The sequence below is a fragment of the Cetorhinus maximus genome, chromosome 9, assembly GCF_964194155.1.
Source record: "Cetorhinus maximus chromosome 9, sCetMax3.hap1.1, whole genome shotgun sequence".
NCBI lineage: Eukaryota > Metazoa > Chordata > Chondrichthyes > Lamniformes > Cetorhinidae > Cetorhinus > Cetorhinus maximus.
In genome coordinates, this window is record NC_135887.1 from 45,646,680 (window position 1) to 45,674,076 (window position 27,397).

The following is a 27,397-nucleotide window of genomic DNA, read 5'->3' on the forward strand; positions in this document are numbered from 1 at the left end:
AGGTACCAATTACATAGGTAGAGCAAGGAAAGAGGTTCTGCATGGTCAGTATGAGGAACTAAGCACCAAATTAAAAAGCAGAACCTCTAGGTTATTACCTTAGCCACATGCAAATTGGCATAGGGCAAATAAGATTAGAGAGATGAATGCATGGCTCAAAGACTGGTGTGGGAGAAGTAGGCTGTGGTTCATGGTTCACTTGTGCTAGAATTGGGGAAAGAGGGGGCTGTACCATTGGGATGGTCTACACCTGAACCGGGCTGGGACCAGTGTTCTAGCAAGCCACATAACTAGGAAAATAGAAAGAGTTTTAAATGAAATGGTGGGGGCGAGGGATCAAATCTTGGAAGATGTGGTAAATCAAAGAGAGAGAGAGAAAAAGGTGCTAATATGGGAAATGGTAAATATTCCATGACAGGAAGGGACAGAGAGTACAAATCTAAGAGTAAATCAGCAGATAAGGCTAGAGGTTACAAAAATAATGAAAGGGGCAAAACTTAACGCTCTGTGTCTGAATGCACATAGCATTTGAAACAAAACAGGTGAACTGATAGCGCAAATGGAGATAAATAAGTACGATCTGATAGCCATTACAGAGATATAACTGCAGGATTACATTGATTGGATAGATGACATGGATGAGAAATTCAAATGTTTTCAGGATAGTTTCTTAGGACAGCATGTTCTGGAGCCAATCAGGGAGCAGGCTTTATTAGACCTGATATTGTGCAACGAGATAGGATTAATTAATGACCTCATAGTGAAGGAGCTTCTAGGTAGCAGTGATCTTAATAGGTTTGAATGTTACAATCAGTTTGAGGGAGAGAAAAGGGGGTCTGGGACTAATCTTTTAAACTTAAATAAGGGCAATTATGAGGGCATGAAAGCAGAGCTAGCTAAAGTGGACTGGCAAATTAGATTAAGGAATAGGTCAATAGATATGCAGTGGCAGACTTTTAAGGGCATGTTCCAGAATATACAGTATAAATATATTCCAACAAGAAAGAAAAATTACAAGGGGAAGACCCACCATCTGAGGTTAACTAAAAAAATTAAAGATAGTATCAAGCTTAAAGAAAAAGCATATAATTGCGCAAGGATGGGTGGCAAGTCAAAAGATTGGACAGAATATAAAAACAGCAAAGAAAGACTAAAAGGTTAATAAGAAGGGAAAAATTAGAATACGAGAGAAAGTTACCTAGAAATATAAAGACAGAGAGTAAGAGTTTTTATAGGTATTTAAAAAAGAAAAGAATTAACGAAGTGAGCGTAGAAAGTGAGTCTGGGGAATTAATAATGGAAAATAAGGAGATGGCAGATGAATTAAACAGATATTTTGCACGATAGAGGATACAAGTCCCAGAAATAGCTGCAAATCAGGAAATGGAATGGAGGGAGGAACTCAAGAAAATTACAATCACCGGAGGTGGTACTGAACAAATTGTTGGAACTGCAGATTGACAAGTTGCCGGACCCTGATGGATTTCATTCTAGGGTCTTAAAAGAAGTGGCTAGTGAGATAGTTGAATCGTTGGTTTTAATTTTCCAAAATTTCCTAGATTCGGGGAAGGTTTCATTAGATTGGAAAATAGCGAATGTAACTCATTTATTCAAAAAGGGAGGGAGACAGAAAGCAGGAAAATACAGGCCAGTTCACTTAATACCTGCCTTAGGGAAAATATCAGAAGCTATTATTAAGGACGGTATAGCAGGGTACTTGGAAAAATTTAAGATAATCAGGCAGAGTCAACATGGTTTTAGAAAGGGAAATCATGTTTAACCAAATTATTGGAGTTCTTTGAAGAAGTAACATGTGTTAAGCTGTGGGTGTACTGTACTTAGATTTCCAGAAGGCATTTGATAAGGTGCCACATCAAAGTTTATTGCAGAAAATAAAAGGTCATGGTGTAGGGGGTAACATATTGGCATGTATAGAAGATTGGCATAAATAGGTCACTTCCTGGTTGGCAAGATGTAACGAGTGGTTTGCCACAGGGATCAGTGCTGGGCCCTCAACATTTTAGAATTTATATAAATGACTTGAATGAAGAGACCGAAGGTATAGTTGCTAAATTTGCTGATGACAGAAAGATGGGTAGGAAAGTAAGTTGTGAAGAGGACAGTAGGAGGCTACAAGGGGAAATAGGTAGGTTAAGTGAGGGGACAAAGATCTGGCAAATGGAGTATAAGGTGTGAAAATGTGAAATTATCCATCTTGGCAGGAAGAATAAAAAAGAAGCATATTATCTAAATGGTGATAGATTGCAGAACCTGAGACGCAGAGCGATCTGGGGGTTCTCCTGCATGAATTGCAAAGGGTTAGTATGCAGGTAGAGCAAGTAATTAGGAAAGCTAATAGAATTTTTTTTTGTTCATTACAAGGAGAATTGAATACAAAAGTAGGGAGGTTATACTTCAGTTTTACGGGGTATTGGTGAGACCACATCTGGAGTACTGTTAACAGCATTGGTCTCCTTATTTAAGAATGGATGTAAATGCTTTGAAAGCAGTTCAGAGAAGCTTTTCTAGACTAATGCCTGGAATGGGTGGTTTGTCTTATGAGGAAAGGTTGCATAGCCTAGGCTTGTATCCACTGGAATTTAGAAGAGTAAGAGCAACTTGATTGAAACATATAAGGTCCTGGGGGGTCAGGATGAATGTAGGGTAAGATCACCTACTTAAGACAGAGATGAGGAGATTTTTTTCTCTCAGAGGGTTGTGAGTCATTGGAACTCTCGTCCTTAAAAGGTGGCCATGATCTTATTGAATAGCGGAGCAGGCTTGAGGGGCTGAATGGCCTACTCCTACTCCTTACTTGTATGTTTGTATCTTCTACTTCAATGCCATTTTCCTGCATTATCCCCATAATTTCTTGATATCTTTAATATCTAGAAATCTATTGATCTCTATCTTGAATATACTCAATGACTGAGCCTCCACAGCTCTCTGCAGTAGAAAGGTTCACCACCCTCTGAGTGAAAAAATACCTCCTTATTTCTAATTGACCTACCTCTTATTCTGAGATTGTGTCTGCTGGTTCTAGAACCCCCAGCTAGGGGAAACATCCTTCCTGCATTTACCCTATTGAGCCCTATAAGAATTTTGTATGTTTCAATGAGATCAACTCTCACTCTTCTGAACTCTAGAGAATACAGGCCCAGTCTCCTCAATCTCTCCTCAGTGAGAGGAGTGAAAGGGAATATGGCAATGGCTGGGAACAGAACAGTCAGGGAATAGATACTGTTCTCTGCAACCATGACTGGAAGTTTTAAAGGTTGTGTTGACTGGCCAGTGCCAAGGTTAAGCACATCTCACAGCTGGAGAATAACTGAAGAGTGGGAGAGGCAGGATAAAAACAAAAAGCTAAAAGCTACTGCGGATGCTGGAAATCCAAAACAAAAACAGAATTACCTGGAAAAACTCAGCAAGTCTGGCAGCATCGGCGGAGAAGAAATCAGTTAACGTTTCGAGCCTTCATGGCCCTTCGGCAGAACTGGAGCATTGTTAGAAGAAGGGAGAAATATAAATTGGTTTAAGGTGGGTGGGGGAGGGGGGAAGAGACACATTGAGGGTGTGGTGTGATGATTGTGGAGATGAGCAGATAATCAAAAGATGTCACAGACAAAAGGGTCAAAGAGGTGTTGAAGGTGGTGGTCTTTGTCTGAGAAAAGTGCTAATTAAGAATGGAAGACAGGATATTCAAAGTACAGCTCTAGTGGGGGTGGGGTGGAAAGACTAAAGGTTTTAGTTTTAGATTTAAAAATAATGGAAATAGGTGGGGAAAGAAGAATCTATATAAATTATTGAAAAAAAAGCGGGGGGGGTGGGGGGGGGGGGGGAAAGAAACGGGGTGGGGATGGGGGGAGGGGGAGTTTAAGATCTAAAGTTGTTGAATTCAATATTCAGCCCAGAGGGCTGTAAAGTGCCTAGTCGGAAGATGAGGTGCTGTTCCTCCAGTTTGCGTTGGGCTTCACTGGAACAATGCAGCAAGCCAAGGACAGACATGTTGGCAAGAGAACAGGGTGGAGTGTTAAAATGGCAAGCGACAGGGAGGTTTGGGTCTTTCTTGCGGACAGACCGCAGGTGTTCTGCAAAACGGTCGCCCAGTTTGCGTTTGGTCTCTCCAATGTAGAGGAGACCGCATTGGGAGCAACGAATGCAGCAGACTAAGTTAGGGGAAATGCAAGTGAAATGCTGCTTCACTTGAAAGGAGTGTTTGGGCCCTTGGACGGTGAGGAGAGAGGAAGTGAAGGGGCAGGTGTTGCATCTTCTGCGTGGGCATGGGGAGGTGCCATAAGTTGGGGTTGAGGAGTAGGGGGTGATGGAGGAGTGGACCAGGGTGTCCCGGAGGGAACGATCCCTACGGAATGCCGTCAAGGGGGGTGAAGGGAAGATGTGTTTGGTGGTGGCATCATGCTGGAGTTGGCGGAAATGGCGGAGGATGATCCTTTGAATGTGGAGGCTGGTGGGGTGATGTGAGGACAAGGGGGACCCTATCATGTTTCTGGGAAGGAGGAGAAGGCGTGAGGGAGGATGCGCGGGATATGGGCCGGACACGGTTGAGGGCCCTGTCAACGACCGGAGAGGCAGGATCCAGTTGTCACAGTCCATGTAGGTACCAACAACGTGGGTAGCATGAATGTGGGTAGCATGAGCAATGAATTCCTGTTGAGGGATTTTGAGGAGCTGTGATCCAAATGAATAAGCAGAACCTCAAAGGTAATTATCTCTGGCTTTCTACTTTAGCCACCTGCAAGTTGGCATAGGGTCAAATAGATCAAAGCGTTGAAAGCATGGGTTAAAGAGCGGTGTGGGAGACTGGGGTTTTGAGACATGTGGCACGGGCACCAGGACACATTCTGAAGAAGAATCATATTCGACTCAATGTTAACTCTTTTTCTCTGTCCACAGATGCTGCTAGACCTGCTGAGTATTTCCAGCACTTTATGTTTTAGTCCAGTTTACATGACATTTTGAAAAGACTGATAAAATGGAGAAGGAGGTTGAGTAGCCCTGATAATAAAGGATGACATAAGGGCCATAGTGATGAAGGATTTTGGTTCAGAAGAACAAGAAATAGGATGAGTATGGGTGGAAATATGCAACAAGGTTCAGAAAACACTAGTGGGAGTAGTTTACAGGCCTCCTAACAGAAACTATACTTTTGGACAAAACATTAATCAAGAAATGAGAGGAGTTTGTAATGAAGGCAATGCAGTAATCATAGGGAACTTTAATCTTTATAAAGCCTGGAAAAATGAAATTGGCAAATGTAATTTAGAGGACAAGTTCATGGAATGCATTCAAGACTGCTTCCTAGAACAATACTTTGTGGAATTGACCAGGGAAGAGGCTAGTTTAGATCTTGTCTTGTGTAATGAGACACAGTTAATAAGTAACCTCATAGTAAGGGATTCTCTGGAGAAGAGTGGCCATAATATAATAGAATTTCACATGTGAGTTTAAGGTTTTTTTTAAGTATATCTTCAACATGTACTTGTTTCCCTTTGGGGAATAGTGGGGAGGTGGTGGAAAGATTCCCATCTGATTATCAGTCTGTTGAACCACATTGTGAAAGCCGCTTCCATAGTCAACAAGTCCTGGTGTGGAACTTGAACTCAGAGCTTCTGGCCCAAAGCTTAGTACACTACCACTGTGCCACAAGACCTCCTCTAGTTTAAGAGTGATGTACAGAAATCCAAAATTGAGTATTAAACATAAATAAAGCTAATTACATAGGTATGAGTTGGCTAAACTGGATTGGGAAACTAAATTAAAAGGCCTGATATTAGGAAAGCAACAGTAAACATTTAAAGAAATATTTCACAATTCTCAACAATATGCATTCCACTAAGAAATAAAAACTCCACAGGAAAATCGGTCCAGTAGTGGCTAACTGAAGAAATTAATTCAAAAGAAGAGGTTTATAATATGCTAAAAAGCGTTGTAAGCCTGAGGATTGGGAGATTTTTTAGAAGCCAGCAACAGGTGACCAAAAATTGATAAAAAGAGAGAAAATAGGATACGAGTAGACTAGCGAGAAGTATCAAAACAGATTGTAAGAGCTTCTACAAATATGTAAAAATTAACAGCATTGTGAAAGTAAAAGTGGGTTCCTTAGACATTCAGACAAAGAAATTATCATGGGGACAAAGTAAATGACAGATATGTTAAACAAATTTTGTGTCTGTCCTCACATTAGAGCCAGAAAAAACATACCAGAAATAATGAAAATGAGGAGTTCAAAGTAGTTAATATTAGAAAAGAAAAAGTGCTGGAAAAATTAATCTGATTAAAAACTGTCAAATCCTCTCAACCTAATGGCCAAGGATTTGGATTTTCAAAAGGCATTCATTAAGGTGCCACATGAAAGGTTGTTACACAAGATGAGAGCTCTTAGGTTGGTGTGGGGGTTATATATTAGCATGGATAGAGGATTGGATGAAGGACATAGATTAGAGTTTGTACTCTGCATTCATGTGAACATAAGATTAATAGGAGCAGGAGCAGGCTACACAACCCCTTGAAACTGCTCTGCTTTTCAGTGTGATCATGGTTGACCTTCAATCTCAGCTCCATTTTCCCACCCTATCCCCATGTTCCTTGATTCCCTTAGAGTCCAAAATCTTTGATCTAAGCCTTGAACATACTCAATGAATGTACATCCTCAACACGCTGCAGTAGAGAATTACAAAGATTCATAATCCTTTGAGTTAAGAAATTTCTCATCATCTCAGTACTAAGACAGTCCTGAGACACACCCCTTGGCTCCAGAATCTCTAGGCACTCAGCAGGATTGAGGGAGTGGGGTTCCGGGAGTGGGAGGGCGATTGGGGGTGTGGCTAGGGGAACAGTTGGGGAGTGGGCTTGGGGAGAGGAGCAGTGCTGGCCTGGGGAATGAGGACAGGGTTGGGAGAGGGAGGGTAGGGGAAGGGGAATGGGATTCAGGGACCAGGTGGTTGGGGGAGTGCAGGGTGGGGGGGCTGGGGAGGGGGGAGTGGTTGTGTGGGGGAAAGTACAGGCTCGAGGGAGCAGGGGCTGGGCGGGGTTGGGGAGTTGGGGCGTGGCTGGGGAAGGCAGCGCCGGCGGAAGTATAACTCTTGTCTATGGGAAGCTGAAACGCCGGATGAAGATCTGCCGCGTGTGTGAGGAGCAGCCGCCGAAATACCGGTGTCCGCGCTGCGGGCTGCGCTAGTGAGTACGGCCCGGCCTCGCAGCCAGATCGGTCCTGAAGCCGGGCATTTGCTGTAAATGTCGGTGTTGGTTACAACTCGAATCCGAGGCCGCACGGCTCCGGCTAAAGGTCACGGATCCCAGGCTGCTTCGAACTAGCAGCTCATTTCTACTTGTTGGGCTGGTAGCTGGGCTACGGTTCCACTCGCCCTCCTGCACTGGGATAGGTGGCTATTCGGCCATGGGAGTAATACTCGGCCTCTGAACAAAGCCTTGCCCGGGCTTAGCTGTGATACCTTCGAAGTCGAATAGCGGGGTAGCTGAACAGATGATCCAGCTGAGCTAGGGGCTCTCAGCTCTTAGGCTCACTTTCTGAACCCCATGCTGGATTGAGTATCTGCACGTTACTAGGGAGATGGGTGCCTGTTTTGCGTATTCTGCGGTTTGGAGTAAATACTGCATGGACTTCTATTTAACTATTGTGAAACTGCAAATTATTTGATATACAGCAGAGAAGGAGACCATTTGGCCTGATCGTGCCTGAGCTAGCTCTGTGGGAGAGATATCCAATTAATCCCACTTCCCTGCTCTTTCCCCATAGCCCTGCAGCATTTCCCCATTTTAGTATTTATCATTCTCCTTCTGAAAGTTTCTATTGAATCTGTTCCCACCACCTTTTCAGGCAGTGTATTCTGGATCATTATAACTGGGTGCACCTTTTTTTAAAAAAAAAAGTATTGCTACCTCTGGTTATTTTGCTTATGACCTTAAATCGGTAATGTTTGTGGTTACTGATCCTTCTACAATTACAAATGGTTTGTCCTAATTTACCCGCATGTCTGTATATGACCTCCTGAGGTCTGTTACTATCCTTCTCACTAATGACTAATGACATTTGAGTTTTGTATGATCTGCAGAATTTGATTTTATGCCCTGTATACCGAAGTGCAAGTAATCATTATATAGCATTAGAGTGCAGGGGTCCCAATAACGACTGCTGGGGCCACCACTAGTTACTTCTCATGGTCTGAGAAACAACCAGTCACCACAAACAGTTATGCTTTCTGTCCCTAGGCCATTTTTTTAAAGCAATGCTGCCATTATCCCTTTAATCCTATGGTCCTGAATTTTGCTAAATTGGGTGGCTGTGCAGTCAAAAAGTTACCATGCAGGCCTTGTGCCTGGTCTCATTAAAAAAATTGAAGGAATGGTGCACTGAAAATGCACCCAGCAGTTAAATTTTAAAGTGAACATTGGGGATACTATTAGCAACATTTTAAGTTATTTGTTGACTTAATTATAATTCTGGTTTTGTATTTATTTTCAGTTGCTCTGTAGGATGTTACAAGAAACACAAAGGTATGGATTATTCTTTGTGGTTCATTAAAGTTGTTGAATAACAGTTTTAGTTGTTTTACTGTGTGGCTGAAGTTAGATGATTGGTTGTGAAATATCCAGCTTTCCAAAGGAAAGTTGTGCTGGAAGAGCAGGTTGTAATCCTCTAAATTTAATTTTCTTCTGATGGAGGGATGATATGCAATAACTATTGGATTGGAGGTCTACAGGTCTTGCTTGGAATTTCAGAAATCTAGATGCCAGGATAATTGTTAGCCATAGCTGGCATTATTAAAACAAGGTAGCGAATGGAAAGCTTTTCACCTTTCATCCTTTATTCTTTTGACATTCTTTGTCTCACTTTGTTCTGATCTTAAGCAGAGGTATCCTATCTCCTTCATTTGTGAGGTAAAGCATGCAGTTTACATAAGCAATGGATTACAAGGCCAAATTAAAATCTGCCTTTGAAAAAACTACACTATCTCCCACCTGTGCAATTGTGACTGAAGCCTTGAAAAGATTCTGCCGTCTAAATTACAGCTGTAATTCCTATGTAGTATGAAATCTTGCAGTTTCTGACAAGTCTGTGTTCCTAACTGACATTTTCTCTTAAACTTTTAACGGTTGGACAATGAATCCTTTTGTATGTACTTTCTGTAAAATGACTAACATCATTGCTTGTTTTACTAGATGATTGTAAACCACAGGAGTCTGGTTCAGTGTCAACAATTTCAGAATGTTCTCCAGCTTTTAAGGAAATAATACAGCAAGATGGCAATGGTAAGATATAATTTTTACCATGGTGACTAAAAGAGAAATATCTACAATGCCATAATTGTGAGTTCAGATACCACAGAAAGCTTGCAAAAACTGTTTTGGATCCAATTTTAAAACCTAATTTTAACAAAACATTTTGTGGGCACGGACATGGGAAATTCAGATGAAGGCAAAATACTGCAGGTGCTGGAAATCTGAAACAAAAAATGCTCGAAAAACTCAACTTCCGGACTTAACATTGAGTTCAACAACTTCAGACCATGAACATTCTCTCCCGACCCACCCCTTTTTGATCCCTTTTTTTGTATATTCATTTTTATTTTTTAAATTATTTTTTCCATTTATTTTCATTATTATAAATTTAATTCCATTTTTATTCATTATTTTATCCCCAGATTTTAGTCTATTTTTGATCGTTTTTTCTACCACCGTTTCCACCCCCCCCCCCCCCCCCCCCCCCCAACAGGGCCATCTGTCACTTCCCGGAGTGCTTAGTGCTTACCCTGATCTGGCCATTGTGTTCTGCTTTACACTTTTAATGTCACCATTAGCACCTCCTTTAGCCAGTACCACCACTATTAACAGCCCTTTGACCTTTTGTTAATGGCATCTTTTGCAATCTCTCCTTTGCCTCCACCTATTGCTGGCCTTCTATCCAGCTTCACCTGTCTCCCCCCCCGCCACCTTTAAACAGTATATATTTCACCACATTTCTACTTCCCTTTAGCCCTGAAGAAGAGTCATACGGACTTGAAACGTTAATTCTGTCTTTCTCTCCACAGATGCTGTCAGACCTGTTGAGTTTTTCCAGCATTTTTTAAGTTCAGATGAATGAGTTTTACTGTAGTTGCAGCAAGCTAATGCAAATAAATGCCGCCAACATAAAACATTACTTTTGTAATCGGCTAGTGTAAATATAACCTCCTCAACATTATTCTGATGACATCTGAGTTGCACTCTTTTGCTTGAGCCTTGAACTTGTTCAATGCCCTTCTGCTAAGTTCCTAATTAGGAACAAGGCTGGGTGGAAATGCAAACACAGGAGAGCACCACTGGGTGGTCAGGAGAGGGAGTGATAAAAATTAACATGGGAAGCATCTGAAGGAGAAGGAATGGAATAAAGTTCCAATTTATCTACACTACACATGCATCCAATTCTCATTTTAAAATGCTGATTGTGTAATGATCTGCAGCATTTTCCTAGAATTTAGTTTGATTTTGAGCATCTGGGGTTTTAAATATATATTTCTACAGAGACAATAATTAGGCTCCCTAAAAAAGACCGATAAAGAATGTTTTACTGTGGGGTTCTTTCGTTTGTGCAGGAATTAGCCTCTAATCCTGTCAATAAATTGTGTTGAAAACTTTTTTAAATGTTCACAGGTCACCACTCCTTCACAGGTCACCACTCCTTCACAGATCACCACTCCTCCACAGATGATATCTTAGATGATGATGATGAAGAATCTGATCGGGTACCACTAGAGAAACTGAGACTGTTGGGTATGCAGAACAAAAAATTGATGGCAAAAAAATAAAACTGGATTTCTAGTATTTGTTGTTGAGAATAAGTAACTAGAACCAATTGATTTAATAGTTGGTGTTTAAGCACCTGATTTCTACATAGGTGGTTTAGTTCTTGGATATTGCAGCTAAAACCTATTTCAAGTGACTAATGCTGCATGATGATGTCTTCTCTCAGACCTAAAGGGGAAACATTCATTTACACTTCTGCTGGCTCACTGTGTGATAGTATTTGTAGTGGTCACTGAGGACTCCAACCGACACCTGTGCCCAAGTTGCAGAGGGGATCAATTACCTGTTCTAAACTACCTGTATGCTTAGGAGAATTTTGTAAGTTTTAAAGCTTCAGTCCATGCTGGATCTCTGGGATCCATCTTTGAAGTATCATACAAAAGTTGGTACGTATATACGAACACACAAATAAGGAGTAGGTCAGGGAATCTTCCCTGAACTGCTAATGTAATTACATCCTTTCTCAAGTAAGGAGACCACAGTACTCCAGATGTGCTCTCACCACAGCCCTGTACAACTGTAGCAAAAATTCCTTACTTTTATATTCCATTCCCCTTGCAATAAACAACATTCCGTTTGCCTTCCTAATAACTCTACTCACATACTAACATTTTATGATTTGTGTACCAGGGCACCCACATCCCTCTGTATGGCAAAGTTCTGCAATCTCTCTCCATTTAAATAATATGCTGCTTTTCTATTCTTCCTGCCAAAGAGGATGAATTCACATTTTCCCACATTATACTCCATCTGTCAATTTTTTGCCCACTCATTTAATCTATCTATATCCCTTTGCAGGCTCCTTTTGTCCTTTTCACAATTTACTCTCCTACCTATCTTTGTGCCATCTACAACTTTAGCAACCAAATATTTAGTCCCTTCATCCAACTCATTATAAATGGTTGAAGCCCCAGCACTGATCCCTGTGGCACTCAACTGGTTACAGCTTGCCAACCCAAAAATGACCTATTTATCCCTGCTTCCTGCTAGCTAACCAATCCAATATGTTACCCTGAGCTGTTATTTTGCATCTAACCTTTGATGTGGCACCTCATCAAATGCCTTTTGGAAACCCAAATACACATCTACACGTTCCCCTTTATCCACCTTGCTTGTTACTTCCTCAAAGAACTCTAATAAATTAGTAAAACACAATTTCCCTTTCACAAAACTATGCTGACTCTGCCTGATTGCATTAAGATTAAGTGCCCTGCTATAAACTCCTTAATAGTTTCTAGTGTTTTCCTTTTGACAGCTGTTAGGCTAACTAGCCTGTAGTTTCCTGCTTACTGTCTCCCTCTCTTGATTTGAGGAGTTACATTCACTATTTACCAGTCTTTCCTGAATCTTGGAAAATTATAACCAATGCAAATGCTATCTCAGCAGCACTTCTTTTAAGACCCTAGAAAGCAGTTCATCAGATCCTAGGAACATGTCAGCCTTTGTACTAATAGTTTTCTCAGTACCCTTTTCCTGGCGATTACAATTGTGCTCAGTCCCTACTTCCCTTTCATGTCTTGATTTGCAAGGATATTTCTGGGATATTATTTGTATTCTCTACAGGGAAGACAGATACAAAATACCTGCTCAATGCTTCTGCCATTTCCTTATCTCCCATTATTAATTCCCCAGACACACTCTAGAAGACTAACCCTAACTTTAACCTCTTTTCCTTTTTAAATACTTCAGAAAGTCCTTACTATCTGTTTTTATACTTCTAATTAGCATTCTCTCATTTCTCCCTCATCTTTTAGTCATTCTTTGCTGATTTTTAAATTCTGTCCAATCTTATGACCTACCACTAATTTTCAGAGTTGTATGCTTTTTCTTTAAATTTGATACTATTTTTAACTTCTGCAGTTAGCCACAAATGGTACATCCTTCTCCTAGAGTCTTTATCACTAGGACAAATCCTTGCTGAGTGTTATGAAATATCTCCTTAAATGTCTGCCTTTGCATGTCTACCGTCATATCCTTTAACCTAATTTCCCAGTTCACTTCAGCCAGCTCTGTCTTCATACCCTTTACTTAAGTTTAATACACTAGTCTTAGACCCACACTTCTCATCTTCAAACTGAATGTGAAATTTAATAATTACGATCACTGCTACCTAGAGGCTCCTTTACTGTGAGGACATTAATTAATCCTGTCTCATTTCACATTTCCAGTTCTAAAATAGACTGCTCTCTGGTTGGCTCTAAAATGTGCTGCTTGAAGAAATTGACCTGAAAAAAGTCTATGAACTCATCATCCAGGCTACCTTTGCCAATCTGATTTGTCCAATCTATATGCAGATTAAAATCACCCATGATTATTGTAGTATCTTTCTTTCAAGCCCCTATTATTTCTCCCTGTATACTCCGTCCTACAGTGTGGTTACTATTGTGGGACTTATTAACTACTCCCACAACTGACTTCTTACCTTTGCTATTTCTTATCTCTACCCAAACTGATAGTTAAAATTGTCATCTGTCACTATTGTACTCATGCCATCCTTAATTAAGAGCACCCCACCACCTTTTCCAAGCTTCCTGTCCTTCTGAAATGTCAAGTACGCTTGAATATTCAGATCCTAGCCTTGGTCACCTTGCAACCATGTAATGGCTATTGAGTTATACATATTTATTTCTTCTTGAGCTAACAATTCATTTGTTTTAGTTACGAATGCTACACTCATTCAGATACAGAGCCTTTAGTTCTGCCTTTTTACTATTTTTGCAAACTCTGGCCTGAGCTGCCAATGCACTTTTAAGTTTGTAGGCTTTTTCCCTTCCTGCCACACTCTGGTTATCATTATCCATGTCGTGACCCTGTACTTGTCATGTCCTTTCCCTATAATTTACCACATCTACCCTCACTTGATCTCCTTTTCCACCCCTTGCCTATTTATTTTTAAAGTCCTCTCTACTGCCCTAGTTATAATACTTGCCAAACCATCAGACCCAGCGTGGTTCAGGTGAAGACTGTCTCATTGGTACAACTCCCACTTTCCCCAGTACTGGTACCGGTACCCCATGAATCAAAACCCATTTCTCCCACATCAGTCTTTGACCACGCACTTAACTGTCTAATCTTATTTATCCTGCACCAATTTGCTCATGGCTCAGGCAGTAATCCAGAGATTATTACCTTTCTGGTTCTGCTTTTTAATTTAGCTCCTACTAATGGTATTACTATAAATATTGCCCCTGCTTTTATCCTCATGGAACCAGGGCAAGTGCTTCTGAAATACCCTCACAGATGCTGTCTGCCAACCAGATTCCCTAGAATTTGGGAGTAAGCCTGAGGTAGGTGGGTGGGTGGTAGAGTGGGCTTCTGGCATTAAAGCTTCAGTTTTAAATTTGATGTGTTGTTACATTCATATTCATTCCATTTGTCATTCCAACAGCAAAATCAGAGGAGTTGAAGAGTTTACTTTGTAACCCTCACCTTAAACAGTTGCTATTAACAGTAGACGAGGCAGAGGATAAAGAAAGCATCATGAAGACAGCCATGCAAGAACCAATTTTCGTGGAATTTGCAGATCAGTGTTTACAAATAGTTGAACCCCCAGAGAAAGAGAATTAAATTTTTGCCTCCTAGTATAAACTTTTTAATTCTTGAGCAAATATTTTTGTAATTACTTTGTAAAATGTGTAACTACTTTAGTTTTAATTGTTTCTACTTGATTTAAAAAAAAAAACAGCTTGGGTATTCAGCAACTTACTGAATGTGATGTGAAAGACTGAAATATTGTTTTCCAAAGTTTGATTTTAAACTGTTGTAATAAAATTTTTATTCTTCAGTTATTTTAAGAAAAATATAGTCTAATACCGGTGACTAACCAATGGCTTGAAACAAATTAATTGGTCATGGTATATAAAAGCAAGACAAATAAAACACACAATCCAGTTTTCTCTCTTTGTACTCCTGTGCTTAAAGAGTGAAGCACCAGATCTTTATTTTTATTTCCTTTTAACTTTTCTTTCCAATTATATTTTATTTGTTGGTAGGTGCAGGCCACTTGAATAACCTATGTCTGATTTAATCTTCTGTATTCTAGCTCAGTTTATCATTCTCTCATTTGGTATCATGGTTCAGTACAATCACTTATATAATTGGAAAAGAACTCTGAAATGCCATATATATATTGTCACTAGTCCCAAAAAAATCAACTTACCCTAACTATTACCTGTCCCCTTAAATACTGCATCTTAATTTTTTGTAATAAGATCAGAAAATGTTGGAAAAACTCAGCAGGTCTGGCAGCATCTATGGAGAGAGAACCAGTATGACTCTTCTACAGAGCTGATTTTTGTAACTTTATCAAATGCTGCCATGACTTAAAGCAAGGGAGTAAATGTTTTAATACTTTTAAGGAAATCAGTGTATAAGCTCATTAGTCAAACACAACCTGGCCTTCACAAATTCCATGTGGGCTGTAACAGATTAGTTCATGCCTTTAAATGTTTACTACATTCATAAATTATGAAATACTGAGAAGATTTTCTTAAGCATGAGATTTTGGAGTGATGTTACTAGTGGTTGCTTGTTTAGAAGTGTGTGTGTTTTAAATTTTAAATCCATTTAAATAGCGAGCTGAGTGTGTACATGTGGAACCAGTCATATCTGAATAATATAACTAATGGATAGTGTGTCAATGAGAAGTCAAAGCATATTAAACCACTACTCAAAAAAATAAATAGTGCTCTAGGCTAACTTCAATTACCAGCAAAAGACAAAAACTAACTCCAGTATTTTTTTCATTCATGGGATGTCAGTGTCCCTGGCAAGGCTAGCATTTATTACTTGGTATTGGTGGCTGCCACCTTGAACTGCTACAATCCATTATGGTGTAGGTACACTCATACTGGTGTTAGGAAGGGAATTCCAGGATTTTAATGCTGTAACTGAAGGGACAGCAATACGTTTCTAATTCAGGATGGTGGGTGACTTGGAGAATTTGCAGGATGTGTTTCCATGTGCCTGCTGGCCTTAAGTGGTAGAGATCATGGGTTTGGGAGGTACAGTCAAAGGAGTCTTGTTAAGAGGCTGCTGTGCATCTTGTAGATGGTACACTCTGCAGCCTTTGTGCACTAGTGGTGGAAGGAATACCAATCAAGTAGACTGCTTTGTCCTGGGTGGTGTTGAGCTTCTTGAGTATTGTTGAAGCAACACGCATCCAGATAAGTGGGGAATATTCTATCATACTTCTGAATTATTCTTTGTAGATGGTGGACAGGCTTTGGGAAGTCAAGTGAGTTATGCAGCAGAGAATTCCCAGCCGCTGATCTGGCCTTGTAACCACGTTCTTTATGTGGCTGGTCCAGTTAGGCTTCATTATAAAGGTAACCATAAAATATTGATAGTGGGGGAATTCAGCAATGATAGTGCCATTGAATATTTGGGGGGAATGGTTAGATTCTCTCTTGTGAATGGTCATGGCCTAGCCCTTGTGTGACTGGAATATAACTTGCCACTTAATCATCCCAGTGTCATTCAGGTCTTGCTGCATGTGGTTACAGACTGCTTCATTTACTGGGAAGTTGCAAATGGAACCGTATACAACGTGATCATCAGCAATCATCCCCATTTTGGCAAGGTCATTAATGAAGCAGCTGAAGATGGTCAAGCCTAAGAAGTTGTCCTGAGGAAATCCTGCAGCAATTTTTTGAAAAGCGAAGTTTAATTTTCTCAGGCTGATTGATCAGCAAAATTCCTGGCTTTAAAGTTGTATGGAATTGGAGCGATAGAAATCAATTTAAGGATTGATTAAAATGTTTACAGGCAACACAATTGTGAAAAAGTAAGATCATCAGTCCACAAGAAAATACAAGCTGAAGAGATGAGCAAAACAGCTTAGAGACTTCCCATTCCCTATTTAAAAAATCAATGCCAAAATGTTTAGGGGTATATGTTTAATACGACATAAATCAGTTTCTCATTTGTACATAGAGTTTGCTTTCACTGAATATATAACAGTATATAAATACTTAATTCATTTATCGCTCATGTGATTTTGAAAAGCAAATTTAATCAATAATCCCATGTTTTTTGTTTAATAACAGCCCTTGATTTGAAGTAATTGGAATAGAGAAATGAAGGAATTCCTGCCTGAGATTGCATCGCACAAGAAATAAAAGTACAATGCATTCCAATGCAAGCCAGCACCCAAAAATGGATATCTTAGGGGTGTTCAATGTCACTGCAGCCCCATTGTCACTGACTGATAGGAATATAATAGTTCTTTCCATTACCCTGTAGGATTACCTACCATCAGTAATAGGTTTCAACATGGATTTTTTTTCAATGAAAAATGCCAATTTGGCAAAGAATATTTTTAAAACTAAACATTTTTACTTACATTAATCCATAAGGTTAATACTTAGTGCAACTTTATCGTCCAGTTAAAACTTTTGCAGCCCTCATCATACTATCAAGACTGTTCATAATACACATATATTTTAAGTTATTTCCATGAATGACAGTTGAATAGTGTTGTGATGAATAGAGATGACAAATCAGTTAGTCCTTGGATGTAGTTTCAACAAAGGAATGTACACGTAGCAACTCAGTGATACAGAGCATAGCAGCAAATTGGAGGATGCGGAACCCAATATTCAACTGTGACTGGAGGAAGTGACCAGGCTGATCCCAAATACTTATTCAACTCTCAGTGAAAGGTTGCAGGCCTGATCACATACCATCAGAAAATGACAACAGTGGCAGAAAGCAGAAGAAAAATAAGCACTTTTCTAAAAGTATGGTTACTTTGCGAGAGAACCTGGGTGCTCAGAGTGCTCAACCCCCATCAAGTTTATAACCATGTTTTTCTTGCTATTTCAATCCATTTGCCTTAGTGAGTTGAGCATCATTAGCTCCCAATCAAACAATTTTTTCTCCCTTGATACAGACCTTCAGTCAGTGGACATGTACACTGCTTAAACAAGGAGTGCAGCTGGCTGACTGCAGAGCAGCATTGATCGCAAAATGTGGCAAACCAAACAGCCTATATTTTTGTCCAAAAATTCTTATAGCTATCTAGAAATAATTTAACGTGTTTAAGAAGAGCTATACAGCCCATATTCTTGTCCAAAAATTCTTATAGCTATCTAGAAAGACAGCAATCTAGAAATAATTTAGTGTGCTACAATGTTAGTGTCCAGTATGTCTTTAGGAATTTATCAAGACAAGATAGCCAGGTCTTTCCACAATACCGAAGAGTATCAATGCCGTGCAAGAGAGAAATTTGAACTTTTCAGTGTATTTTTTTTTACAGTCAGTACTCTACATTAACAAGTCCATAAAATTGTTTCTCTTGGTCTGGTCCCAAAGAATGTCATAGCTCTTAATCATGTTTTGCAACTATGAAGAAAAACACAGTAGTGTTATTTAATTTAATTAGGAAAGGCTGCAGAAAACCAAATAACAAAGCAAAACTGTCAAAGTTTCCTGAGATAGGAGTCAGGTTGAAAATGTGTCTTACATTTAGAAAAATAAGAAAATATTTTAAGTTTCTCCAATTTCAAAACGTCCCTGAATAAATAAAAAATGCAAAAAGAAATTCTTAACTGTAGTGTTCCTATGAGTACACATTAATTGTAGGATTTTGTTCAAATCAACTAACCTGAGGTAAGGCACTTATTTGTGTAACATGGATTTCAACATGTTTACCAACATATATATATTGAAAGAGTAATGAACTATGATATTCTGGATTGAATTTTTCATCAGAAAGGTAGTATAAGCACAGACTTGATAGAAAGTGTAGTGTGCAGTAACAGGCAGTACATGGGTAACACCTCCACCTCATGTTTAGATTCTCTAGACAATCGCAGTATTGCACTGTTCTGGTTTTGTTTTCTCTAAAATTACATTTTGTTGAACAATAAAGTTCAATCAGACTTTTTAGACACACACCCAGAGACAAATACCCAGTGATACACACACCCAGAAACACGCACCGAGAGACACGCAGACCCCGACGCACATCTAGACAAGCACCCTGACGCACGCTCAGAGACAAAAACCCAGTGACACACACCCCGAGACCCATCTAGACACACGCCCAGACGCACACCCATACACACACCCCCAGAGACATGCCCAGACGCACACCCACACACCCATAAACACCCAGCGAGACACACACACACCCAGAGACACACACACCCAGTGAGACACACCTAGACACACACCCAGAGACACACACCCAGTGAGAGACACCCAGTGAGACACCCAGTGAGAGACACCCAGTGAGACACACCCAGAGACACATCTAGACACACACCCAGTGAGACACACCCACACACACAGAGACACAGACCTAGAGACACACACCCACACTCCTTGTAAGAGACACACACCCAGTGACACATGTGCATATTGAATTTTGCTCAATAGGTGTGAAGTCAAAACTGATTTTTTTTTTTGGTGGTGGATTTATGTTCTTGCATTACAAATTAATTTTATCCAAACCTCATTACAATCCATCAGTAATATAGATCAGGGACTAATCTGATAAAGGTTTGATCGACGTTTCTGACTATGGCTTCTACCAGCACCAGAAATGTTCTTGCAAGAGGGTGTAGTAACAAGTTTCCCTATATAGTTTTACAGGGGCATGGTTAATTTTACATCTTTTCCAATAAAATCTGGTTAAAACCAATGATTGTGCATTTTTGGTGTCCTGGATAAATATCAGCAAAAAGCAATGGAGATCGTCTGCAGTGGAACTTTACTTGTACCTGGAAAATAAAGTAAATGTAAAATGGAGTTACGTTAAACAAAATCATCATGTGCATAGAGTATAAGTATCACCATTTAGCATATTACTCTCAAATAAGGCATTTACTTTTTAATGTAGATACAAATATCATTTAATTTATACATAAAAAATATTCCTTACCTCAGGTAAAGCTCTAATAGAAGCAATACCCTGGTCAGACTGATTACGTTCCACCTTATGGTTACTTCTCCATCTCACCTTCAAGGCAGCCAGTCGAGTAAAGGCCTTAAGTGTTCCAGACACGGATGGAGTCATTCCAGTAATGCAAAAAGACGACAGGATTAGACCCAGAGGCCAGCAGAATAACTTTAGATCTTGGAACTGAGTACCTTGGGAAAGCTTGTTCGGTGAATCATGTAATGACTGAAATAAAGGAGAGCGAACAGGAGAACCTGGAACCAATTCCATTTCTTTAAAATCTGTTGCATCATCCAATTCTTCTGCTGCCAAGGCTTCCATTTTAATCTAAACATTTTAGCAATTAAAAAGAGATTAGTTAAATAGTTAAACTCACTTTGCTCATTTGGTGGCATTCTCAACTCTGAGTCAGGAAGGTTGCGCATTTGTCCCACTCCAGGACTGGAATACACAATATATAATACATAGCTAACACCGCAGTGCAGTGCTGTATTGTCAGAGATGCTGTCTTTCCAAAGCGACATTAAAAAAGTCTCTTCAAAGCACGCAAAAAGGTGCAATGGCTTCATCAAAAGAGAAAGAAAAGAACAACATTGCATTTATATAACAATTAATGTTCTTAGCACTTCACAACACACTTTATATCTAAGGGTTTTGTTTTGTAGTAGACCCACTGTTATGTAGGCAAAAGGAACAGAAAGTTCTCATTGCATCCTAGCCAACATTCCACACTCAACCACCACAACCAAAAAGTGTGCTGCTCATTAAGTCCGTTTAACGTGTATGAGATAAATCAATTTATCCTCGGGATAAATCAAATGCTCCTTTTCCCTGAACAGTGAGTACACTCCAAAGTAATTCACTAAATGTGAAGATTCACGAGACAGCTCAAAGATATAATAAAATGTTATAAAAAATGAAAGTTAATTTTATTTTTCTTTCTATTGTTCAAAAATGTGAAAGTAAAATATGGATTCAGAAACTAACATTGCAGCAATTCATGCTGAATGAATGCCAAGATTTTTATTTTGTAGCTAATTACTTAAAAAAACTTTTAAACTCCCATATATTGGAGTCCACACTGATACTCCAAAAAATGTGATTTGTTCATTTTACAAAAGGCTGATCCAATATCTGTACTGTAATGTCATAGTTCTGGATCAAGACATTTATGAAATGTATATAAGTTTTAAAATGTGATAAAATCTACCTCTTCAGAAATGCATTTTCAGTAACTTAAAGGTTAATTTTGAATTGTATTATGTTACTTAGTTAAGCTAGGTACAGTAGTATTTTTAATTTCAAAATTGCAGCTCACTTTCCAGGTTTTCCACGCTCGTTGCAGCACCATGGCAGCATGATGGAGTTTTTTAATTGACACTCTGGTCAGCCACGATCTGATAGCTGCAGTGAAACAAATAAATGAACTGTAAACTTGCAAGAATGCACTGTAAAAGCAGAAAATGAATTGCTACAACCTATATGAATGTAAACCTTTTGTACTGATCTAGCTTCATTATTTATAAAAAAGTTCCCCTACATTCAGTTGGAAGCTGAAATTAAGAGTCCCATTTGTGCATATGTCAGCATGTATGTGGGAGGTAGCAGACTTGCTTCTGTTGGACAAGGAACATTTGCAGAAAGATTAATAGCTGCTACTACCAATTTTCTAACAAATTAAATGAAAAGCAATTGTTGCATTTGGGCAAGAGTTACCTAGAAAACTATTTTGGGAGTATATCAAGTCCCAGTGTGTTATAGGAATTGCAGACCTTACACATGATATATTTTTAGACAGTCAGCTTGCTGATAAGTCTTGTCTTTAGGTCTATGATGAGCAGAGCAGACTATCAAAAATTTAAATTGAGTTAGTGATGGTAGGGCTGGGTTAGCTGGTGAGAATAGCTGAAGTTGAGTCTGAAGCTGGAAGCCAGGAATGGTGATGGGAAGTGGTGGGTGCAAGGGCAAAGAATAAAAATTAAACTTGAAGTTGGGATAAGGGAGGTGAGGGATACAAGCACATTAAAAGTCCACAGACAGCTGTATGCATGATTTTTTGGTCTGAAGACTGGGAACTGATCACTCCGCAGTTTAGGAACCAGGTTGTATTACTTAAATGTCTTTTTCTAGTTTGTCTTTTGATATAAGTGCTAGAGAGCAGTTGTGTAAGAGCAACACGTTATTCAATATGTATTGAAATTTACAAACAATAATATACTGCAGATACTGGAAATCTGAAATACAAACAGAAAATGCTGGAAATACTCAGCAGACATGGCAGCATCTGTGAGATTGAGTTCTGATGAAAAGTCATTAACCTGAAATGTTAACCGTTTCTCTCTCCACAGATGCATGCTAGAATCACAGTATTATACATTACAACTTGTTGTTTGAAACTACTTAAACCAAAATCACATGGAAGTAATTGTTGCAGGACTAACAGCCCTTTGTTATGACAGTAACCATGATGGAATTAATCTTTCAGACTTCAGATAGATAAATCTCCAAACCTCAGGGTATCAAAAGAAATAGTTAAGGAAACTGAAGATGTGACCATCATAGCTTACCACAGCTCTACATTCAGGAATTGTGCACTTGAATCGACCAATTGTAAATATGACTCCAGATGTAAGAAGGGGGGGAACCAGGTTACCGCAGACCTGCTAGTTTAACATGCCAACAGGAAGTTACTGCAATTTATCATCGGGATGAAGGAATAGAGTGTTGTATATCCAAGTTTACACATAACATCAGTTTAGGAGGCATAGTAAATTGTGTAGATGGGATTAGGAAGTTACAAAGAGGTAAAGACAGATTAAGTGAGTGGGCAAAACTGTGGCACCTGGCGTTCAATGGGAGAAAAGTCACTTACGTTGGATTTAAGAAAAACAAATCAGATTTTTTTGAAATGTTGAGATAGCAGGAACTGCAGAGGAGTAAAGGTATTTAAGTGTCCATATACGCATATCAGTAAAAGTGAGTGTGCATAAAATGTAGTTAAAAAAGCTAATGAAATGCTAGCCTTTATTTCAGGTGATCTTGAGACAAAGGGGTGAAGAAAGTTATGCTTCAGTTGTACAGAATATGCACCTCAATAGGCATACTATATTCAAATACAGGCAATGGAACTCAGCAAAGGTAAGGGTATATTGACCTTGGAAGGGCTACACGACAAATAGACTAGAATGATACCAAGTTAAATGGATTAAAATGTGATGACAACTTACATATAGTTGGCTTATATAATCCCTCAAATTTAGAAGGCTGAGTGGGAATTTTTGTGTTTAAAATGTTAAAGTGAGTAGATACAGTAGATAGAAAGGAACTATTTCCTCCATGGGGAATATGGAATATCGAACTCACTCTCCAAAAGGCTGTGATTGCTGGATCAATTGAAATATTCAAATTCAAGACAGACCGATGTTTATTAGGTAGAGGGAAATCAAGGAATAGATTGGTGAGCTAACAGGAAACAGAGGGTAGCCATAACTGGGTATTTTTCTGGTCGGTGGGATGTAACAAGTGGTATGCCACAGGGATCAGTGCTGGGGCCTCAATTTTTTACAATTTATATAAATGAATTGGATGAAGGGACCGAAGGTATGTTGTAAAATTTGCTCATGATACAAAGATAGGTAGGAAAGTAAGATGTGAAGAGTACACAAGGGGACATAGGCAGGTTAAGTGAGTGGGCAAAGATCTGGCAATGGAGTATAATGTGAGAAAATGTGAAATTGTCCATTTTGACAAGAATAATAAAAAAACCATATTATCTAAATGATGAGAGATTGCAGAGCTGAGATACAGAGGGATCTGGGTGTCCAAGTGCATGAATCACAAAAGGCTAGTATGCAGATACAGCAAGTAATTAGGAAAGCTAATAGAATGTTAGCGTTTATTGAGAGGGGAATTGAATATAAAAGTAGGGAGGCTATGCTTCAATTGTACAGGACACTGGTGAGACCACATCTGGAGTACTGTGTATAGTATTGGTCTCCTCATTTAAGAATATGTGAACGCATTAGAAGCCGTTCAGAGAAGGTCTACTAAACTAATAACAGGAATGGGCAGACTGTCTTAACAGGAAAGGATGAACAGGCAGATAAATGGAGTTGAAGTACAGATCATCTTTGACCTAGTGAATCGTGGAACAGGCCCGAAGCGCTTAATGGCCTATAACTGTTCCTATGTTCTCTTGGACCTAGGTTGCAAATTCAGCCCCGTGTTATATGCATGGGGAATATCAACTCAGCTACTACTGACGCTAAAAAAACTTGTGTGTTGTTTTCCTAATTTAATGCCAACTGGTAAATTCCAATAGTTAATAAGGAAATGAGAAAAATAGGTAATGTCACAATAATGCAAAGCTTCTAAGGCTGAGATCAGGCAACTTGTTAGGCAGAGCAGAGGGAGATTTAACTGCACCTATTCATGATAAACGAGAGATGGGAACACTTGAGGCAAGCACCAATTCCTGAAATGGATTGTGTTCCATTTCATCACTAAAATCTCTTAGAAAATGAGTTATAAAGATGAAATACTTGCCTGCTTGAATGATAGTTGCTGCTCGCCTTAATCGTGCTAATTTTCTCTGACGATATCTTCGCCAGCTATATTGAATACAAAGTGCTTTCTTGGAAAGTATTTGACTCCTTGCACTTTCAAGCATTTCGATCTAAAAGGGGTTTATTGTAAACATGTAATAATCATTTAAAAGATTTACATTCCCTCATAATCTGCTTTGCAACAACAACTACACTTCAAATGTAGTAGACAAGCGAATGTCTGTGGATGTAGTTTATGTGGACTTAAAGGCATTCGATAAGGTTCCAAATAAGAGACCGTCAGCTAAAATTAGAGCTCATGATATTGAAGACAAATTATTGACGTGGTTAGGAGATTAGTTAGGTGGTAGAAGACTTGGAGTTCAGATAACAACGATGTACTCGAATTGGAAGGACATGACTAGTGGTCTTTCACAAAGATTTGTGCTGGGGTCTTAACTATGTCATTATTTTTATTAATGAGTTAAATAACACATTGGAGAGCCATATTTCCAAGTTTGCCAATAACACCAAGATTGGTGGCATAATAAGTAGTGTAGATGGGAGCATAAAATTACAGAGACATTGCTACAATAAGTGAGGGAGCAAAACTGTGGCAGATGGACTTCAACACAGGTAAGTGTGAAAGGATAGATTCAAGTATTTTTTAAAATGGTGTAAAGCTAGCAATAGTGGAGGTCCAAAGAGATTTAGGGGTCAGGTACAAAAAAAACAATCAAAAAGGCTAATAGAATATTAGTCTTTACATCACTAGAGGCCTAGATTATAAAGGGGGCGGTTTTGCTACAACTATGCAAAGCCCTTCTTGACCATATCAACATCATTGGATATAGTTTTGGCCATTACACCTTATAAATGTTACATTGGCTTTAGGATCAGTGCAGCACAGTTTGACCAGAATGTTACCAGGGTTCAAGGTTAGATTGTAAGGAGAGATTGCATAAACTAGGCTTGCACTTCCTGGAATATAGAAGGCTAAGAGGTGATATGATTAAATTATTCTGGATTTTGAAAGAAATTGACAAGGTAGAGAGTGAAACTACTTCTGCTGGTGGGAGAGTCTTAGACAAGGGGAAATAATCCTAAAATTAGAGTAAGCCCATTCAGAAAAGAGGTTAGGAAATATTCTCCAAAGGGTGACATGGTTGTGGAACACACAACCATAAAAAGCAATAGATGCAAGCTCAGTTGATAGATTTTTGCTAGCCAAGGATGTTAAGCAATATGAAGCCAGGGCAGGTGGAAGGAGTTTGTGATCATGACTGCCCTGCATGCTTTGAATGGTAGCCAGGCTTGAGGCCTTGAATAGCCTGCTCCTGTTCTTAAATGAAAAATCAAATATACCAGAGAGAAATTTTTTCAAGATAATTTAGGCAGCTTACCATACTATGGGTCATGAACACTTTTGTTTTGCCACAATGTACCAATGAATTACATGACCTGTTCTCAGTTGGCTTATAGGATGATATGGCACTTTGGCCAGCTAACACATTAGTGAGAATTTCCTGCACGGTGAACTGCAAAGCCTCAGTGCTGCCATCTGTTGATGAACCTGCAAAGGCAAACGATATCCATTTCCAAGGCAACAGCACCTTCATTACAGGCAGATGTGAGAAAGCATCAGAGATACCGCAGCAAAGTTGAGTCAATTAGCAAGCTGAAGGCAGCAAACAGAAAATATAGGAATTGGTGAACTCAAATTGACAGAAGCTGGAAGAGAGAGGGAGAAAAAAGAAAAGAAAAAAGGAGAGAAAATTAAGAGAACAAATCTAATACGGCACCAGTTATAAAAACACACTAAACTTAACAGTGTAGAAATAAGTTATTTTGCTCTAAATAAGGCTGCACTATTAATACAGTATTAAAACAGGAATCATTTAGCTGAATTACAGTTTATGTTGTAAATGTTGCTCCTAAAATTGCCAACAGAACAGGTATGACAAACCTTTCCTCTTTTTTGCAGGAGAGCATCCATTAAAGCTAGCTGCAGTATTTAAATTAAGTTGCCAATATGTTCTCAGGAGTCCATAGCGTTCCAAAAAATGCTGGTATGGGACCCTACATCACAAAGTATTGTTAGACACCAGGAGTGAACAAAAACGTAGTTTACAAAGCATACCTCAAAGAGGTTAAATGAAAGGCTGCTATATCTTCCCCAAAGCAACCACCCATCAAATCAATCAGTATTCTCTCTCTAACTGGTCCGATTCATAGCTTGTTCAGCATGTGATTTCCACAATTAGTTATTCATAGCCCATTAGGAACAAACAGGCCATAATTATTATATATTACGTTCTATTACGTTTTAGGCATACATCAAGAGCTATAATGAGCTCAAGTTCCCTTATTCCACTCAGGCAATTAATACGTGACACACAAGGAGCCATAGGTTAACATACCTAATAGGGAATCCAGCTGCACTGATGTTGATTGTTTCAACTATACCACAAGCTTCTAACTGGCTGAGAATCTAAAGCAAACAAATCACTTCATAAAAAAAGCTTTATGTAGTCTCAAACATTTGATGTAAACTTTCTACTGGTTGTACCATAGACAAAAGCATAGTGTACCTACAGTAAAATTGTATACAGACAAAGCATCGATTTGAAATGTTGTGCAAATATATGTTAAACTCAGAAATACAACTTTACTAAAGGAGATTACACAATGCCTGAAGCTTACGGCATTTCAAAGATAAAACTAGTATCTCCATTTAACATTGTTAATATTTTGAAATTCTAAACTAAAATTATTTATTAAACTCTCAGCGCCAACAGAAATCATTTGCCTAAAAGGGTAAAAACTATCAACTAGAATTTTTTTTAAACCGAAACTCTATTTTACAGCCTCTGAAAGCAGATATGTCAATATACAGATAACCCATCATAAGTCAAACTAATTCAAGTTTTATCAGCTTAATTTGAATAGTCAAAACTAGTTTATTGCTCATAACTTCATCAATATGAGCAATTTTTCTTGTTCTATGACAGTACCTCCTCTGATCTGAAAAGGAAAGGTTTGCAGTCCATGTTAGGCTTGATGCATCTGATGTAGTGAGGTGTGGTGCTGTTCAATACACGCATTAGCCTTTCCAGTGAACCCTAAA

The 27,397-nt window shown here is 39.0% G+C and overlaps 2 protein-coding genes across 3 annotated transcripts in view; one reads left to right on the forward strand and one right to left on the reverse strand.

The window, feature by feature from the left end:
- The first annotated feature begins 6,856 nt into the window (after positions 1–6,856).
- znhit3 (zinc finger, HIT-type containing 3) lies at positions 6,857–14,717 on the forward strand. Its single transcript, XM_078548640.1, has 5 exons — positions 6,857–7,194; positions 8,501–8,532; positions 9,199–9,288; positions 10,705–10,788; positions 14,210–14,717. Exons 1-5 carry the CDS (start codon positions 6,938–6,940, stop codon positions 14,386–14,388), a joined length of 642 nt encoding a protein of 213 aa, XP_078404766.1. The 5' UTR covers positions 6,857–6,937; the 3' UTR covers positions 14,389–14,717.
- Positions 14,718–16,703: 1,986 nt separating this feature from the next.
- myo19 (myosin XIX) overlaps positions 16,704–27,397 on the reverse strand; it is a 55,012-nt gene continuing 44,318 nt past the window's right edge. Inside the window, exons 17-24 of one of the 2 annotated variants that reach the window (XM_078548624.1) lie at positions 27,285–27,392; positions 26,691–26,761; positions 26,237–26,349; positions 25,674–25,843; positions 24,272–24,401; positions 21,045–21,130; positions 19,709–20,053; positions 16,704–19,547 (exon numbers count right to left, since the gene is read on the reverse strand). In XM_078548624.1, coding sequence (XP_078404750.1) covers positions 19,434–19,547; positions 19,709–20,053; positions 21,045–21,130; positions 24,272–24,401; positions 25,674–25,843; positions 26,237–26,349; positions 26,691–26,761; positions 27,285–27,392 — 1,137 coding nt within the window. In that variant the 3' untranslated portion in view covers positions 16,704–19,433. Of the gene's footprint in view, positions 19,548–19,708; positions 20,054–21,044; positions 21,131–24,271; positions 24,402–25,673; positions 25,844–25,874; positions 26,002–26,236; positions 26,350–26,690; positions 26,762–27,284; positions 27,393–27,397 lie in introns of those variants that run through there. The other variant, XM_078548625.1, reaches the window with a different exon arrangement.